We start from the raw sequence: 18252 nt of genomic DNA, 5'->3' as shown, positions 1-18252 counted from the left end.
TATTATTTTTTAAATGTGGCATGTCGCTGATGGTGGAGTAGCACACAAACCGGACCTGTGTTCGGGCAGCGTGTTATCAGTTCCCACTCAGTGAATGTGGGTGTGAATGGTCATTTGTCTCTGTGTGTGCCCTGCGACTGACTGGCGACCAATTCAGGCTGTAGTCTGCCGTCTGCCCAAAGTCAGCTGGGATAGGCTCCAGCAACTCCCCGAGACCCTCTTCAGGAAAAGCGGTCTTGAAAATGGATGGATGGATGGATGAAATTTTATGGCTGCAACACGTTCCAAATAAGCTGGGAAAAACTGAGAAAGTTGAGGAATGCTCATGAAACACCTGTTTGAAAATCCCACAGGTGAACAGGCTAACTCGGAACAGGTGGGTGTCATGATCACCTCTGTGAACAACTGCGTGAGAAAATGGACGAACAGTTTCAGGATAATGTTCCTCAACATACAAAGGGATTTCATCATTGACGGTCCATAATTTCATCAAAAGTTTCAGAGAATCTGGAGAAATCACAGTCAAGGGCAAAAACCAAAATTGAATGCCCGTGACCTTCGATCCCTCAGGCGGCACTGCATCAAAGACCGACATCAACGTGTAAAGGGCATCACCACATGGGCTCTGGAACACTGAAGAAAACCAGTGTCAGTAAATAAAGTTTGGACCTACATCCGTAAGTGCAACTTAAAACTCAACTATGCAAAGCAAAAGCTATTTATCAACAACACCCAGAAACAGTGGTGCTTCTCAGGGACCTCGCACATCTAAGTCTGATGCAAAATAGAAGTGTTCTGACCAATACTTCTGTTTTGTTTAATACTGTGTTTTAGGAACCTGGTGTACTTATCAATTTAAATTTAAAATAATTTATATTATTGGGTTGATTTAGTGGCAAACCCTTGACATAAATTGAAAATTACACAAGGTAAAAGCAACACAAGCTCAATAAAGCTTTCCGTTGAAAAAAAAAAGCTAGCGTGTGACGTCATGACGCCGCTGTTCACAAAGTACCGTAAAGCATGCACAAAAAGAGCAGATATTTTTTGTGTGTTTTTCTTGGGGTGGCGGAGGGATATCTGTGTATAGCGCCTGAACTGGAGCTCAGCTTAGCGTTCGCCAGACTTTCATATGCACATGAAATCAACTAGTTTATGCGTCCGCGCCAATCGGCTGCCACCTGTCATGAGGACGCGCCTCGCCTTCGAAGGACCAAACCGCCACCCCACGACAAAATGGCGTCCGCACGTGTGGGCGGCAAAGGCCGCCGCGCACCTCTTCGGATCATTACGGTAGATCCGGAGGGAACGCGAGGGAGGCGGGAGAGTTGTGCCAGAGGACGCCGACCGAGGAGAGCATCCAGTCGGCCTCAGAGACCAAGCGAGCACGCGAGCGAGCTGGCCCCTCCGCACGCGACCCACCCTCACTTTGGCCAGGCGGCGGCGGTGGAGGAGGCGGCCCTCGACATGAGCCGCTAGCATGAACGGAGCCGTGTACATTCCGTTCTTCCAGGGCCAGCTCGAATCCGTCCTAGAGCAGGTGGTCCAGTTGGCCGTCCACGAGATCAGCTCGACGGTGGGCTCCAGCCTCAACGCGCTGCTCCTCGAGGCCGCCGCCCAGGAGCAGGAGAACCGCCGGCTGCGGCTCCGCTTGCAGGCGTGGGAAAGCCACCACGGACATAACAAGGGGGGCGCCGAGGAATACCGGGAGAGCCAGGCGGCGGCCGCCGGGGACGACGGCTCGGACGGGGTCAGGAAGAAACCCGAGCAGCCGGCCAAGCCCCGCGGACCCACCGACAGTCGCCGCCTGGAGCAGAGGGGCCGAGTCGTGGGTAGGTGGGCGGTCGGCCGTTACACAACAACACAACACAACGTAGCACAACACGCAAGCCAGCCAGCGCGTTATGTAATCCAACGTTATACGTCACCGGGCTCAGGGATGATTGACAGACGTACTATATGCGATGAGGGAAGAAAACCAATCATTTTAACGAGTATGTCAAATGATGGCGAGGGATCACGTGCTCGGCGGGTGGGGGGTGTGGCGGGAACGTGGCAGGGGGCGGGCCGTGCCCCCGCGTCACTGCTGTGTTAAAAAAACATAGGTCAAGGGTCAAAAGTGTTCTTGTTTTGGTCGTCTCTCACTCGCCCTTCATTCCACTTAAACTGTCAAAACCATTTTGTGATTTTGTGGCTTTACACCAGCAACATGGCTGCAAATTACTTGACAAAATCAGCCAGTGTTGACAGCTCAGTTGATTTGGCGCTTAGATAAAGCCTAGAACGTAAGGAGAATCATTTCCGTAGTGTTTTGCGTAGTCACTCAATAAATGTTTTGATTTACAGTATACTCAAACATGTAGTTGCCGCTGGGGGCCACCATTTTGAAATCATGTGATCATAAGATGTATTTTGATTGGCCACCTGAATTTCTGCCATAATCAAATAGTTCAAGTAACATGCACAATAGGCCCATCTCAAGCCTCTTCATGTCAAAGTTCCTCGAATCTGAAAACATGGAAAGCCACCTGGAAGTTAAGCAGCATCTCATTCCTCATAAAGGCGCGTTGATGCGCAAGGCTCGAGCAAAGGGCAGGCTCCTCTTAAATAGAGGGACCACCAGTGTATCCCATGTGGAAGTCTTGTACAGTGTTCTGCGTTAACGTTAAAAAAAGTCCTCATGGAAACTTATTGGTGGAAAAAGACGAGCTCATGTACTTCAGCAGCCAATTGATTTTACCGGTATCTATTTGTTACAGAGGATTTCAGAGAGGCTCATTCTGTGTGTGTGGTTTTTATTTTTTTTAAAATTCCACGAAATGGCGGCCACTTGTCAAGGTGCCAGTCATATTAATGCTGGGGGAAAACTACTTTGGACTGATGTGATTTCATGAGAAATCCTTCAACCAGGGTTGTTGTTTTTTTGGGGGGTTGTAGAGCAGCTGAAGTCCGTGATGGAGCGCGTCCTGCATTCGGCCCTGTGCCAGCTGAAGAAGATGGTGGAAGCATCGTTTGACGACCTCCTGCTGGAGATCACGCAGAAGGAGTGCGAGAGGCAGACACTGCAGGCCCGGCTGGACTGCAAACGGGGCGCCGCGCGCCGGGAGGCCCGAGACAACCCGGGCTCACCCGGCGGCTCCGAGGCTGCCCCCAAAGACACCTGCCCGGAGCCGGCCGAGGAGACGGGTGGCACTGGCGGAACAGAGGACAAGGCGAACGCGGTGGTGTTCGGGCACGAGTGGTGCGGAGATATCTGGAAGCCGAAAGGCTCGGTGGGAGGAGGTGGGGCGAGTGGGCGCGGCTCAAGTGAGGGCCCTGACCCGCCACTACTTCCCGCTATGGCGCTGACCCTTGAGTCGCCCCGTCTGCAGGACCCCCGATGGACGCCTCTGGAGGACATGGACGTCCTCTGCCCCGACCGGGATGCCGCGCCCGCACCCGCTCCTCCGCCACTGACCCCTTCAGGTGAGTGTAGACAGCTGATGCTGACAAAAATGCAACTTGAAATTGAATGGCTGACAACTGCTTGAGAAAGTACTTGATAGAAAGCTTATCAATGATCAGGTTCATTTAATCGTGGGAGCCAAAATCGTGCTCACGATTCAAATTTCATTCATTGGGCTGACAATGGCTTGCTTCCTCCAAACAGGAAGTTGGGGCATTCACTCGTCAGCCTCCATGTTGCAGCGTCTACTGACCGCATCGCAGCTCCCAGACGACAACGCGGGCACCACACACAAGAAACCGCAGGATGCCAGGGTTATGCCCACTGGCCAGGGCACCAAGCAGCAACAGGAGGAGGAGGAGCAGGAGGAGGAGGAGGAAGAGGACAAGCACGACCAGGGGGAAGAAGAGGAAGAAGAGGAGGAGAAAGGGAGGAAGGTACTGTTGCCATGACGACAGTCAGATGCAAGATAAATGCATGGTGCCATTTGAGCGACTGTCATGCATTCTTTCCATTTTCGTCGTAATATGAAAGAATGCCTGACTCCCCATCGGTGATTTCCAGGCTTAGGTCAAAATTTTTTTAAATGGGCAGTTGGAAATGGAAGAATAAATAAATGCATTTAAAATAAATAACTGAACAGTCCACAGATGACGTAAACATATTTGGTACTTGGTGTGTGTGTGTGTGTGTGTGTGTGTGTGTGTGTGTGTGTGTGTGTGTGTGTGTGTGTGTGTGTGTGCAGAAGAAGCGACGTAAGGTTTGGTCCGAGTGCGAGGATTGCGGCCGCAGGTTCAGCCGCGTGTTGCTGCTCAAAGCTCATCGGCAGATTCACGCCGATGCCAACGTCGGTGTCACATCATCTCGTTGTTCACTCTGCGGCAAGAGGTTCCCCTCGGCCGGCCGCCTCCGCAGTCACCTGCAAGCCAAACACCGGTCGTGAGCCCCCCCCGCCCCCCACTGCTACCGGGCAAGCCATCAGCAACGGTACCCATGTCCACACACGCAGGTCTTTGTGATAAATGTGAAACGTGCCAAAAAAAAAAAAAAGGAGACTTCATCTTCATCACGAAGATGACCATGTTTACTCCAATTGTCAAATCGATCACAAGTTAGAATCACAACCCGCATTTAGTGCGGGGGATCCATTCCACAATATTCGCAGTATAGAGGGAGACCTCACTTTTTGTACTTTTTAATCACTTTAGTCCTCACACACCACTTGAAGCACATTAACTCGTTCAAACACACCGAATCTTATTCAAAGACACATTGGGGAAATACGATTTGAGATATGAGTATTTTGAGTGACAAAAACGGGAAAGGAGGGAATTGAACTTGTATCTCAAGGCATTTGCGGGTCGGAAATGATGAATGATTCCCAACGCAACGACTGCATTTGCTCACGCCTGAGTCATTTGGAAACTGTAAAGAGAAAAAAAAAAAAACATTTGAACCAGATTGCTTCAAAACAGGCAGCCTAGCGGGGCATCACCGCACAAGTCCAAAGTCGACGGCAACAAAGTTTCAAGAACACTTCCTGTCCTTAAAAAGGCAGCAAGTGGCTGCCCAATTGTCACACACGCACAGAAAGTGACGTTCACGTCATCCGACCTCGCCAAGTTTGAACAACGTGGAGGCGCAGGAGGACTTTTGAGTGAAGACAATCTTTGCGAATGCTTTCCGAAAGGTCACCGAGGAGCTCGGCTCACTGACGGACGCGTTTGGGACATTGCGGGCGTTTGCTGGTCTCTCAACATTTGCTGTCATGTTTTTTTTTTTTTTTTTCCTCGTGTTGGACTTGTGAAGGTTTCCTTTGATGTCCCCTGTCGTGGCGATCCAGTTGCACCTCCCGCCGCCACATACCTCATTTTTGACTGCTTTCCACACACACCTGTTGTTACCTCAGCCGACCGGTCGCCACTCGTTTGTTTGGCGTGGGGGACATGTTTGAAGGCGACGGCAGACGTTGCTCGGGCGTGACACGCACTGACGAGAACAAACTTGTGACGGCCGGTCCTCAATGTGAATTTCTTTGCTTTTGTTTTGATTTGTCGTCGCTCGTGCAGAACCTCAAAAGACCTTTTCATCGTGTTTGCAAACAATAGGCGCAGTGCCGGAAGAAAGGAATAAATTCATCATATTTTTGATTGACAACAACTCTTTCACGAGCTTCCGAGGCGTTAGCCGAGTTGTGTGCGTCTTTCAAGGGACACTTAATCAATGTATGAGAGGGTAGCCTGATGATTATCGTCAGCCTTAGTCTTCATATTAGTCTCAGTACTGAACAAATTAAACTAGGTTGGAGGCAAGGTGTCCTTCATTTCGTACCTAATGAGCTCCATTTTTTTTTTCATTGCGCGCCCCCCCCAAAAAAACTGCACGAAATCATCTGAATAGGAGGTGCTGTTGGAACTAGACTGTTGCTGGCTTAGCAAAGCTACTGTAAGCATGCGTTGCGTGTGTGTATCAGCGTACTGTAATGTATCAGATAAAGCAGGCGTTATTTGAACTAAGAACGGATCATTCAAAAAGAAATGATTCCTTTTGGCTTAAAACGAGAGCCGTTTTCTATTTTCGCAAACTATCGTCCCCATGCCTGACGGGAGACATCAAGTTTACTCGCAGGCCATTTCAGGGATGTAAAAATAAACTTGACTTCATCAGGGCTTCACAGGCCCGTGGTTGATAAAGATTGGTGACATCCCCTGATCTAAACCCCCGACTGGGCAAGGGAAAATGCCAAAAGCCATTTTTTGACTGATTCAAAAAACCAAAAACAAAACAAAAAGGAAGAAACCCCGAAATGGAAGACTCCCCTTTCCAAGATGAACAGGCTGCAACAGATGCTGAGTAGACACCATTTCTCACATAGTGTGGTTACGTACAATGTCGTTTAAAACATCTAACCCTGCAGCAGATTTGCTAAGTGAGCACGACAAGCACAACACTTTGATCTGGTTCACTCTCGCTGTCTTTTTTTTTTTTTTTAACTCGAATACCTCCAAATAATGGCGGATGATCCCCACGCGTGTCTCTGCACTCGTTGCTCCCGCCATTAGATGTTTGTCATTGGCTGATTTCATCTGACATCCCACGTCAAACATGAATAGGGGTTTGTCATTGGCTGACCTTCATTTTTTATTGAAAGACAAGCATAAAAATGGGATGTACTGTACAAAGAGTTCCGAGCAGGGGAAAATCTTTGATTTTGAGATATTAATATCTTGAATGTTCATGTCTATATTTAGCTACTGTAACGACAACTCATTCAGCCCGACAGAAAATATGACGAGCTATAGCGGGTGCAGTTTAAAGGGTCAGCGGAGTGATATCAGCAGGGGGCATTGTCAACACACGCCTCAAATGTATTGTGCAGAGTGAGAGGCTGTTGCAGATTAGATTCCCATCATTCAAACAACATGACACCATTGTTTCTTTCGACTTTGGATATTTGAGGCCTGCCCGTGGGGACGGATGGATGCGGGTATACTTTGCCAAAAAATGTTGTTCATGGATTGTCTATGAGCAGTTTAGCTAAACTGGCTAGCCTGGGACATCATGGTGACAAGATTGAGAGAGACTCTCTTTTTTTTTTGTTTTTTTTTTTAATGTCAACTGTGCAACTGGATGTCATGTGTTGTCTCCATGTCCTAATTTCTCACTGTTCTGCTCGGATTCATGCGGTCGGTTGATGGGCCCCTCATTGATAATCATTTGATGTTGTCAAATTGTACGTTTTGACGGTGGGCATCGTCTGAACAAACATTGGGACCGGATCTTAATGGATGTTTACAATTGTTTTTTTCCCCTTATTTTAAAGCAATGGACTGTTTATTGCAACTCTTTCATTCTTTTCCCAACTTGAAATCCGAGCATTTTCTCACTCCATGTTAGACGCACAAAAAAAAAAGTGTTTGTTTTTGCTGACTCAAAGCAGTCTTGTGGGCGCTAAAGGGAAGAAGAAGCGATGCTCTTTGTCTAAATGAGCACGCACACAAATGGGATCAATAGAGTGTACGTTTTGTAACGTTGCTGAAATTGTCTGTTTTTTGGATGCAATACTTTTGATACACCTTTTTGTATTTGAATGTTGGTCATTGATGTGAACTTTTTAATGTTTTAGCGTTGATCAAGAACGTCAATAAACGTGGACAAATGAGATGCATGGCAGCATGCTAATGAAGCTAAGATGAGGAAGCTAATGGCTAATTGTGGTGGATGTGAGCGACGGTTCAGTGACATCAGGTGGATCAATCAAGGGACAGGAGAGTGGTTTGTAAGTACTTTTTGTTTATGTGGTACGTTCTCACAGTAAGGACTTCAGTGTTTCATCCAGCCAAAATACAGCATTACATACATACAATGGTGCATCACTACTTTTTCCATTTAATAAAAAAAAAAAAATTAATGAAACAATTCACAGATTGGACACAAACTAGTCTTTGAACACAACATAATGTGTTTTATTGTCACTCTACACCTGTACAATGAGTTTACAAGCTTCACTTTTTAATCTTTTGTGAGGGATATGACGTAAAGGGCAGTCAGTAGCCCGTGGCGACCAAACAGGTAAAAAATAAATAAACTAAAACCAGAGTCACCAAGCACACTACCGAAGGCTAGTTGTATACTTGGAGAGCCAAGTATTTTTTGCAGGCCGTATTTTGTGTGAAAAAATGTGAGAACCATTAAATTTAAACTTTAATTAATATAAATGTAATACATTTAAACATTCCACCGTGACATCACAATCTATTCACGTTTGTGATTATGAAGTTAAATGTAATCTAGAATTTAAAAAATAAAGATATAATTGAAAAATACTCCCAAAATAATAAAATATATGATAACACTAATTTTATAATAAAGATAAAAGGTAAACAAAATATATAAAATGCAAATTTTAAATCAAAAATAAAATGTAAATTAAACCATGTAAAAAAAGAAGCAATATAAAACATACAATACAAAAACTGACTAAATATATCAGTTTTTTTCCTCAAACTGTATTAGCTCGTATCGATCCGGGTTTGAAAGTGGCGGTTACCTTGGTTACCAGCCTCGATGGACGGTGGCCAGGCGGAAAGGAGGAGAGAAGGAGGTGGAGGAGGAGGAGGAGAGAAGAAGGAGAAGGAGGAGGGCTTCACCACTGTTGGAGGGGAGGAGAGGCCGAGGTGGACGTGGCGGGTCCGCCGCAGTTGGCCACAAGTCGCGGGCAGCTGAGCCGAAGCAGCCATGACGCGGAACGCCCGCAGGTAAGCAGCAGCCCCCGAAACGAACAGGCCGCTGGCCGCTAGGCTCGCGTAGCAGGGCCACCGGCAGACCGGCCGCGGCCTTTTTGCATCCATTTGGTTGCCGCCGTGATCTGACACGCTTCGGCCACAGCTGTCAGGCGCCCCCCGCTGCGCTCACTCCGCGTGTTTAATGCGATGCGACTAGGAGAAGCGGGGGCGCGGGCGGAGGACCCCCCCACCCCCCTCCTTCCTTCGGTGCTCTCCTTCCCGCTCTTGCTCACGGTCTCCACCATGCTAACCTTATTTTAGCTTAGCTTAGCATCCGGCGTCAAACAAGATGGCCACTGGCTAGCTGTGTTGCTAGCCTTGGCACTTTCCCCTCTCTTTGTACTCAACTAAACCGACTTTCTGCATTTCCACTGCTTCCGTTTTATTCGTCTAGAGCGAAAAGTCTCCAAGCGTGTCGTAAAAAAGTGTCCCTCGGGGTGTGACACGGTCCGAGTCAGTCGGAGCGGAGCCGCCATGTTCTGTTGCTTCTCTTAGGCCGCATTCCTGCACTCGCTCGGCGGATTCGCGTGGCCGCGACGCGACGAAGCCCAACTGGGCAATTGACGCTTCTCTTTTGATTCAGAACATACTTGGCAAAAGTTTTTCATTCAACCCCCGCAGTGACCGAACGGGATGGAAGTGTTGGGCTTGCGCTTAGCTTAGGAACACGTCATGAGCGTTACCTTCCAAGAAAAGCGTGCATCGTGAGGCTTGTTCGACAACGCAACCAAATCAATCATAAAGCAGCCAAATATTCAACAAGCAACAGGAGGGCGCTCTCAGTTTCACCTGAAGTCTAAGTCCCATTTATGTACCGTTAGCCATGCCAGTTGACCTGCCAATGCCCAACATTAGCCAAGTATGACAAAATGCTAATAAACATACAGCATCAGCTATGATTGTCCACATGCAAATTTGACACGTCACGACCTATACTAGTTAGCATGTTAGTCAATGTGCAACATATGCCGTGCAAGTCTTCATGCAAATCCATTTGCAGTTCTAGCAACGCTAGACAAGATGCTAATCAAAGTAGAACATTAACTGTGTTTGTCAAATTACCTGTCAACGTCTTCCTGTGCCGTGCTCGCAAAAGTATAAATTAACAAATATGACATGAGCCATATCAGGGTTTACCATGGCTCAGGGCAACAGTACAGCATGCTGTGGGGCCACCATGTACTTGATGGATGCTGCCCTGTCTGGGCCAGTACAAAATCCATACATTCTTGTTGGGATGGCCTGTGTATTTGATAGACATTATAAAATCGGCTGTACATATAAATATGGACTCTACTGCCCAATCACATTCATGCCCGTTGATAACGATGTCATTGCATCTGCTCCGGTGTAAAAAATTGTTTCAGGGATGTCTGACAACAGAACTGCCGGCTCCGAGTTGGTTACAAGAGTGGCGCCTCCATGTTGAATAGTCAGCCATCCTGCCGGTCCGTCCCGCTGCTCAGGAACTGTAGTGGGAATGCTTGGCGGTACGCTACCTTGCATCACTCAAGCTAACTAGGTGCGGCTGGTTAGCTTGCGCAACAAACCACAGCGCGGAGACTCTCCTCGAAGTCACTAATCATTGTCTCCTGTGGCAGCAAATAGGCTACATTTGTGTAGCCTATTATCACGAAAGGGAGAGGAGGAGTATTTAACAGCTCTCACTAAAGTCTGGCGAAACTGCCACACAACGGAGCGTATCCAACTGTGAACAACAAATTAGACGAGTACAAAGCTAACCACAAATCAACTTGTGCATTAACTGCCTACATCAGTCGAGAGGAGAGGCCTATAAGGTTTAAAAAAAGTGTTCAGGTTTGGGATCTGCAGAATAGATGTTCTTAAATTAACATTTTACCAATTTTTTTTTTTTTAATCAATTCAGCCTTGCTAAACCTGCTCCGAAATACAGTGGAACCCCGAGTTATGAAAAACCTGTTTTCAGTTATGCACAACATTCTCATCGCAAATCTGCCTCACAAGCGTATTTGTTTCGCAGTGCAAACTGTCTCTGGATGAGCAGACGGATCAGTGCGGTGCTTTTTTTTTTTTTTTTTTTTTAATACCCTTAATTAGGCCTCGGAATGATTTAAAGGTTACGGTGGTTGGCTGGAAACGCCCCAAAAGCACACACAAAACTCGGTCTCCTCCGCAGCAGCAAATAGAGAGATGTCGTGTGTGCAGACAGAAGTTGTGCTTTCACACACACGCTTCTTCCAATTACAATTTTGACAGCGGCCGCCGAAAAAAAAATCGTTTGGATCATTGGATATGTAAAGTATTTATGCTATGGGAGCATCTCTTAAATTGAGAAGAAAGAAAAAAAAGATGCAAAACGACATCAGAACTCAAGGGAGCATCTCTTAAATTGAGAAGAAAGAAAAAAAAAGACACAAAACGACATCAGAACTCAAGGTCTTCTCCCCATGACAAGAATCTTTTTTTTTTTTGTGTACAAGTGGAAGTTCACACACACAAACACAGTCTCACTTCTTACAGCAGCTGCCTTGACATAAGTAATGTGGCAAAAAAAAAAAGTTTCCTTTTTTTTATTTGCTTTTTTTGTGTTGCAAAAAACCCCAATTTTTGATCAAGTCTCTTTTTTGAAATACAATAAGCACTAGTTTGTTTAATGTGTTATGTCTTCATAGTAAAGTATGTTTTTATGTTGTACGGTATTTATTTTCAAACACACGATTAAAATTTGGGAGGGGGAAAAAATATATGTGTGTGTGTGTGTGTGTGTGTGTGTGTGTGTGTGTGTGTGTGTGTGTGTGATATCATGTAAAATTTGGGGGCTGGAACTGATGGCAATTTCTCGATTTATGAACGTTTTGAATTACAAACGGGGTCACAGAAATACTTGCATTTGGAACCCGAGGTACCACTCTACGTCCATTATGTAACTTGTACGCTTCCAATATTGTGATGTAGACCGTTGCCATGAAGACACTGAATTTATACCTTGATAATAAATTTTAGACTGTATCATCAATCGCTTAAGCCATTTTGCCGCACTGCACAGAATTTTTGCACGTCAGTTGAACAATCGTCGATGATCAAAAAATGTGAGGTGACATCCCACAAGTTCACTAAATCAGGCAACAGGTCCTCGTAGTTATTTGTGTATATCTCTTCTTCTTACTGAAGTGTCATCGATGCATTTTAAAAGAATATCAGATCAAATCGCAACCTTGAAAATTGAAAGCGAATTGAATTGCAAGTGATCGAATTGTGGTGATTGCTAAGTGTGTCTGTTGTGTGCGCAGGCCGCTGCCAATACGGCGCTTGTGCTGACGTCGGGTTCGCAGACAAAGGCCGTCGGCCTCGGTTCCTCCCATTCGCCATTGACCGGGCTCCTCATATCGGCCGTCGTCTCAGCTCCTCCCCTTCGCCAAGGGCGTCCAGAGCGGAGGTCTCGGGGGCGGGGGTTCGTAGACGGAGCTCCACCCTTCACCATGACGGACTTGGAGGCCGAGTGTCTGAGCCTGAGCCTTGCTTCGGAGGGCGGCTCCCCTCCGCCCCCCCTGGAACCCGGCGGCCCGGCCTCGCTGGCCCTCCTCAGCTCGGACGGCCCCACCCCTACCCTCAGCTCACTGGCGGCGGAGGTGGCCGAGCCGCTGGTCATGCTGCCGTGCGTCAAGAGCGAGCCCGAGGACCTGGAGGACCTGGAGCACCTGGAGCCCATCCGCACCGTGGACCTGTCGGAGATCCAGCCGCTGTCCACCGCCGAGCTGGGCCACGAGCAGATCAAGATGGAAATCAGTGGCCTGGACTACATCAAGGCTGAGCATCACCGCGCCGACCTGGATCATCACCTTGACCCGTTCCGCCATGCCGAGGATATGGACTACAAGTCGCACTACGAGAACAGCTGTGTGTTTGACTACATCTCCCAGGTATCCGGCTGCATGTCTCGCATTCTGCTCTCATGAAAGTCAGCGGTGAAGTTTCAGGATGAATCCAAAATGCGCTCAGTGTTTTTCAGCGCACATCTAACCATTCAACGTTTTTGCGCAACTCCAGCAAGGGGCTCAATCACCAAAATCGCAGCAGGCGTTTGATCCAACAATGCGCTCTAACATCCACTCAAGTGCCTTTCTGTGACTCTTACAGTCTCGCTGAATGGCGACAAGTGGCTCTCTGTTGTTTTTTTTTTTTTTTGGAGTTAAAAGATGGCGTTTGGTCGAATTTTTATTTGTTTATCAAGTACATATGTAGTTCGCCGCTGTGGAAGTTGACGCACGCACACACTCAGTTTGACTGTTCCAGTTCGGTTGGCCTGTGTCATCCATTCATAGGCGTCCACAAATTTATTTCGCTTTGATGAGATGCAGCAGTGTGCACGAGCCAGAATAAAAGCCAAGTAGCGCTCATCCTTACAATTGTTCGTCTTACAGCTATCATCTGCAGCGCTCTTTTTTTCCATTTCATTTGCTTTCGTTTATGTGCTCTGTAAATGCTGGGTGGGCCGGGTTAAAGAATGAAGTGAGCCATACGTAACCCCACCCCTGTAACGTCTGAACATGTTGACGCTGTCGTTAATATTGTGTGTTTTCTGTGCTGTCATCAGAGAGCACATTAACGAGAGCTAGCAAGTTGGCTTTTGCGGGACCGACGTGTCGATTGCGAAGGGCGCCGTTCCGTTTCCCGACTTGTTTGATGAACGCGGACCTGTCTGTGGCAGGTGAGCGACACCCTGGACTACATCAAATCGGACCACCATGTGGACCTGCAGTGTTACTACGCCGCAGAGCCGGGCGACTTGGACCCGGCGGATGCTCTGCAGCCGCCTCACAACGCTCTGGAGTCCATCCACATGGCCGAGCTGCGCAGTGAGCTCAACAAGCTGCGACCTGACTCGCTTCTGCTGCTTGATGGGATGGCCAAACCCGAAGCCCAGTTCCCCTACCAGGCGACGCCAGCCGACGAAGGCAAGGCGGCGGCGACCAAAAGCCCGACGGTGAGGAAGCCGCGCAACATGCAGGGCGAGAAGCCCTTCTCGTGCACGCAGTGCGGCAAAAACTTCAGCACGCTGGGCAACCTGAAGACGCACCAGCGCATCCACACGGGTGAGCGGCCGTACTCGTGCGCGCAGTGCGGCAAGAGCTTCGGCCAAGCCGGAAATCTCAAACGCCACCAGCTCATCCACACGGGCCAGAAGCCCTACGTGTGCGCCCACTGCCCCAAAGGCTTCACCAAGGCCGACGACCTGCGCGCGCATCAGCGGCTGCACACGGGCGAGCGCCCCTTTGCCTGCCACACCTGTGCCAAGACCTTCAGCCAGGCCAAGGAGCTCAAGGCGCATCGGCTGAGCCACACGGGCGAGCGGCCCTTCTGCTGCCAGCACTGCGGCAAGAGCTTCAGCAAGGAGACGGCGTACCGCAACCACCTCCTCGTGCACGACACCGGCGCCGCCACCGGGCAGGCCAAACCCTTCGCCTGCTCGCACTGCGGCAAGACTTTCAGCAACGCCGCCGTGCTCAAGACCCACGAGAAGATCCACTCCGGCGAGCGGCCGTTTGGCTGCGCGCAGTGCGGCAAGAGCTTCGGCCGCCTCGGACACCTCAAGGCGCACCAGCACGTTCACACGGGCGAGCGGCCGCACGCCTGCGCGCGCTGCGGCAAGGCGTTCAGCCAGTCGGGCCACCTCAAGGCGCACCAGCAGATCCACAAGCGGGAGCGCGCTGCTGCGGACACAGACAGATGCTAGATAAATGTGTCATGGACAGAATGCTTTTTTTTTTTTTACTTTAATGCAATAGCCACCTCTTTGTTACCTTTTGGCGCCTTTCTGATCGTTACTTCTACGGCTCTTTTTTTTTTTTTTTGTCCACGTGTGTGGAGAGCGTGTCTGAGGAAAGCCATTTGAACATTTTCCCCTTCAACTTTTGTGTGGCGAGGGTAAATTTGCTTCATTCGTACAACGCGTTAGCAGAGAAGAGGAGGGGCTTCCTCCGGTAGGTACCGATATTTGATATCGGCTATGCCAACTTCCTCAGCCAGCGCCCTCTACGGCCTGCTCTTTTTTTGGGGGGGGTGGGGGGGGTTCCGCTACAATTGTCATATCGAAATTCTGACTTTGCATAAAGTACGTTTGGTACCGGTCGCGAAACGGTACCGAGGCGACAACCCAAAATGGCAATAAAAATAGTGGAATGATAACCGACACAGCAACTTCCAAATCTTTGTATTCATATTACTAAAACATATTAAGATATTGAGTACGATATTCAATAGGTTATATTTTTTAAGTTTTTAAGCACAAAGTAATTGCAGATGACATTGCGTCCGTCTGTTATATTTTTAGATTTGTACTGAAAACAAAAACTGCAACACGAGCAGGTGTTAGGAAAAAGTTGAATGTGCCGAAACACGGCGACAAATCTTTTGCTCAACAACTCCAGGACGTTGTGCGTGGCGCAGTCTATTCCCCAGACTGACTGACTGGTTGTCACTATTCCGAAGCGTTCTGCGCTTTTGTAGCTCAAATTGAAAAAAATTCAACTCAAGCGAATTGGCAATGAAGGAAATTTTTGTGTGGTGACCCCATTCGTGTCACCTCCAAATGCATCTTTCACATTGGCTGGCGCAAATTTGCACCTGCTCGTGTTGACTATATTTCCGGATTCATCTTTAAATTGGATTTTTTTTTTAAGTTTTAATTTCCATTCCTTTGTTGAAAAAGAAACTTATTAGAAAGTGACAGTGCAAAAAGGAAAAAAACAAACCTCCAGTAACTTGCTGATGCTCAGTTCCCGGTTTGGTTCGTTACAACCAGGAGAACATTTGCAAAAAGGTCGAGCATTTTTTTTTTTTCAAAATAAAAGTAGCTGTTTGTCTTATTTTGGTTCAACACCAACATCAAGTCAGTCTGCTCTTGTGGTTGACTACTGAAATCAGACAATTTTGGCATTGAAAGCTTGACATTCTGAAGATTTGAACACTTTTAACAAGATACCGAAATGATTAATTGATTCAAAATAGGGGCTGATTAATTTGATCATCGACTCGTGGATTAATCTCTCAATTGTTCCACCTCTAAATAATTGAATTTAGAGGATTCATTTGTACTAATGGACCAAAAGTGGTGCGAGTTGTTGGTAAAAGTGTTCCAAGAAAGCCAGTAGTTCTCCTCGTGCACTAAATCCTGATACTAGTGAGGACGAAGAGCACGAGTAGTCCACGGATATCCAACTGTCCTACGGAATCAACGCTCAGATGGCTTTCCACAGACGTCGCCAAGCAACTGACCAATTGTGTGACTAGCTCGGTGCTAGCAAACATTAGCTTGCGGTCACACTTTGTTACACATTCGTCTTTGTACTTTTCCATATTTATACACATTATCTATCTATATCTATATACATATATAGATATAGATATATAATACGCAAAACACAACCTGTACATGCAGAGGAGAGTTTGACTGGAAAGAATGTTTGTCGGAAATTTCTTTTTCCGATCGAAAGACTCAACTTGTTTACACTGATGACGTCGTTGTGATGTCATCTCCCCCCTCCCCCTTTCACATTTTGTGTACGTGTGACCCTTGCTGGCTGATTTGGAGCTCTCTCCTTTGTGTCAAGAGACAGCGAATGATCTTTTGAATTTTTTTTCGTTTCTATTTAGCCCGACAAATGATTACAGGTTAATCATCTCTTCATGTTCATCTTCGATGTTTTTAATCTTCATATGACCCACACACGTTTTGTACCAGTTTTTTATGATCACTTGCCTTTTATTGAAACGAAACCATTTCTTGTACTGCCAATCGACTATAAAAAGTTTTTTGTCTTTGCACCAGTCCTCTCATCCGTTACCTTTACTTACTCCTTACTTGGAGTAATCTATTACTTCAACTCCACCCAATGAAGCGAATTGACTTGTTCAGCTGTCACTTTTCAGCAGCTCCACCCACGTGTGGCTCTGGCCCCGCCCCTCCCTTGACGTGCCTTTGGTCTGCGGTCCTTGCAAGGGCGTATTTGGCCACCCGGGGGCGCCGTTTCTTCAACTGCACGCACTGTTGCAAGGAAAGGTATGTGAACGCTTGACACACGAATTGCTCATCAGATGTGATTGATCAAAACAGGAGATAAACTGTTTACTTAAGCTAAGGCGGCACAAATAATATCGGCATGTTTTTATTGGGCACGTTCACAAAGCAGGAGGAGAAAGTATGTGAAGATAAACTAAGTCAGGAGTAGGCCAATTTATGCAAGTACTGCATATCTGCACCACCCGACTCTGAATGATGAATTTCTGATTTTAAAAATTATTATGACGGTTAACATTGAAATTTGGATTCAAACATTCATCCATTACCTGAACCACTTTATCCTCACTTTTTAGGTCGTGCACATGCTGGAGTCCATTGCAGTCATCTTCAGGCAGGGGGCAGGGGACAGCCTGAAGTGGTTGCCAGCCAGTCGCAGGGCACACATCGACAAACAATCATTCGCATTTACACCTACGGACAATTTAGAGTGTCCCATTAACCTACTTTTAAAGTTAACATCCTATTAGCCTAAATGCCAAGTCTGCCGCCGCTGGGGCCGTCCAACCGCCAGCGAGCGTGGATCCAAGGCAACCCGGTTGATCCTGCCAGTAAAATATTCTTTTCACAAAGATTAAGCCACACAAGTCTAAGTACCCAAAGTCCGTAACATAAACTTGTAACTTTCCATGCCTTTGATCGTAAGGATTCACTATTGTAATTATCTGCATCTCCCGTCGCAATAGTTGTAAAAAAAAAAAAAAAAGACTCCTGGTGCTTCATAGAGATCTGTAACATGCAACTTGTGCAGCTTGCACAGGTGTCTCATTCTGTCCCGTCAATAGGGTGAAATGTGAATTCACCTGGACGGAATGTATAGTCAAGTTTTGAATTTGGTGTTGATAGCTTCATTGGCAACATGGGGCGGCAGTTGCAACCCTGTAAAACCGCCTATACAAGGCACACTACCTCATTCATAAAAAGTGAACACACAGGTTAATTATGTTATCTAGTGGAAGGTGTTCTGTCGAAAATAACTTATCATTCTAGTAATTGACATTGGATCATTTCCCGCTGCTCGACGTGACTTAAAATATTGACCAAGAATGAGTGTCAATTGAGGACGCAACAGAGGAAGCCAAAAAGAACTGCGACAAATTCGACGTCGGCAAACCAGTTTCTGGGTGCTTCATAGTATGACTATTGTGTGGAAACATAAAACCAAAGATAAAACAAAACAAAAACCAGTCCAGCGCAACTACCATCAAAACCTCCTTTCAATTGTGAAGTATGGGGGTGGGGCATCCTGTTTTGGGATTGCTTTGCTACCGAGGGGACTGGACGCATTTCTATCATTAATGTAAAACTTTTAACACAGCCATACTTTTTTTTGTTTTTTTTTGCAACTCTTCATTCAGCAATGTAACTTTATTGCATACCACACCCGAAAGTCTCTCCCACACACACACCACTCACGCAGGGTAACCATGGCAACAGTTCAAGAAAAGACACGCACGACAAAG

At 47.1% G+C, this 18252-nt stretch overlaps 2 protein-coding genes across 3 annotated transcripts; both read left to right on the top strand.

Annotated features, from left to right (window-relative positions):
* Positions 1–1076: 1076 nt before the first annotated feature.
* On the top strand, positions 1077–7627 carry LOC109513741 (uncharacterized). The gene is made up of 4 exons (XM_019866369.1): positions 1077–1832; positions 2938–3465; positions 3650–3882; positions 4191–7627. The coding sequence occupies exons 1-4, from the start codon at positions 1481–1483 to the stop codon at positions 4386–4388; spliced, it is 1311 nt and encodes a 436-aa protein (XP_019721928.1). The 5' UTR covers positions 1077–1480; the 3' UTR covers positions 4389–7627.
* A 781-nt stretch (positions 7628–8408) lies between these two features.
* Positions 8409–16536, top strand: LOC109513738 (zinc finger protein 16). Of its 2 annotated transcripts, XM_019866363.1 has the most exons (4): positions 8409–8703; positions 10098–10220; positions 12003–12632; positions 13421–16536. In XM_019866363.1, the coding sequence occupies exons 3-4, from the start codon at positions 12192–12194 to the stop codon at positions 14444–14446; spliced, it is 1467 nt and encodes a 488-aa protein (XP_019721922.1). In that variant the 5' UTR covers positions 8409–8703; positions 10098–10220; positions 12003–12191; the 3' UTR covers positions 14447–16536. The 2 variants fall into 2 exon arrangements, with proteins under 2 accessions (XP_019721922.1, XP_019721921.1); XM_019866362.1 differs by lacking the exon at positions 10098–10220.
* Positions 16537–18252: the final 1716 nt, after the last annotated feature.

This window comes from Hippocampus comes, unplaced genomic scaffold (assembly GCF_001891065.2).
Source record: "Hippocampus comes isolate QL1 unplaced genomic scaffold, H_comes_QL1_v1.1 scaffold99, whole genome shotgun sequence".
Taxonomy (NCBI): Eukaryota; Metazoa; Chordata; class Actinopteri; order Syngnathiformes; family Syngnathidae; genus Hippocampus; species Hippocampus comes.
The sequence above is the reverse complement of the archived record's forward strand: the minus strand, read 5'-3'. Positions and strand labels throughout refer to the sequence as shown.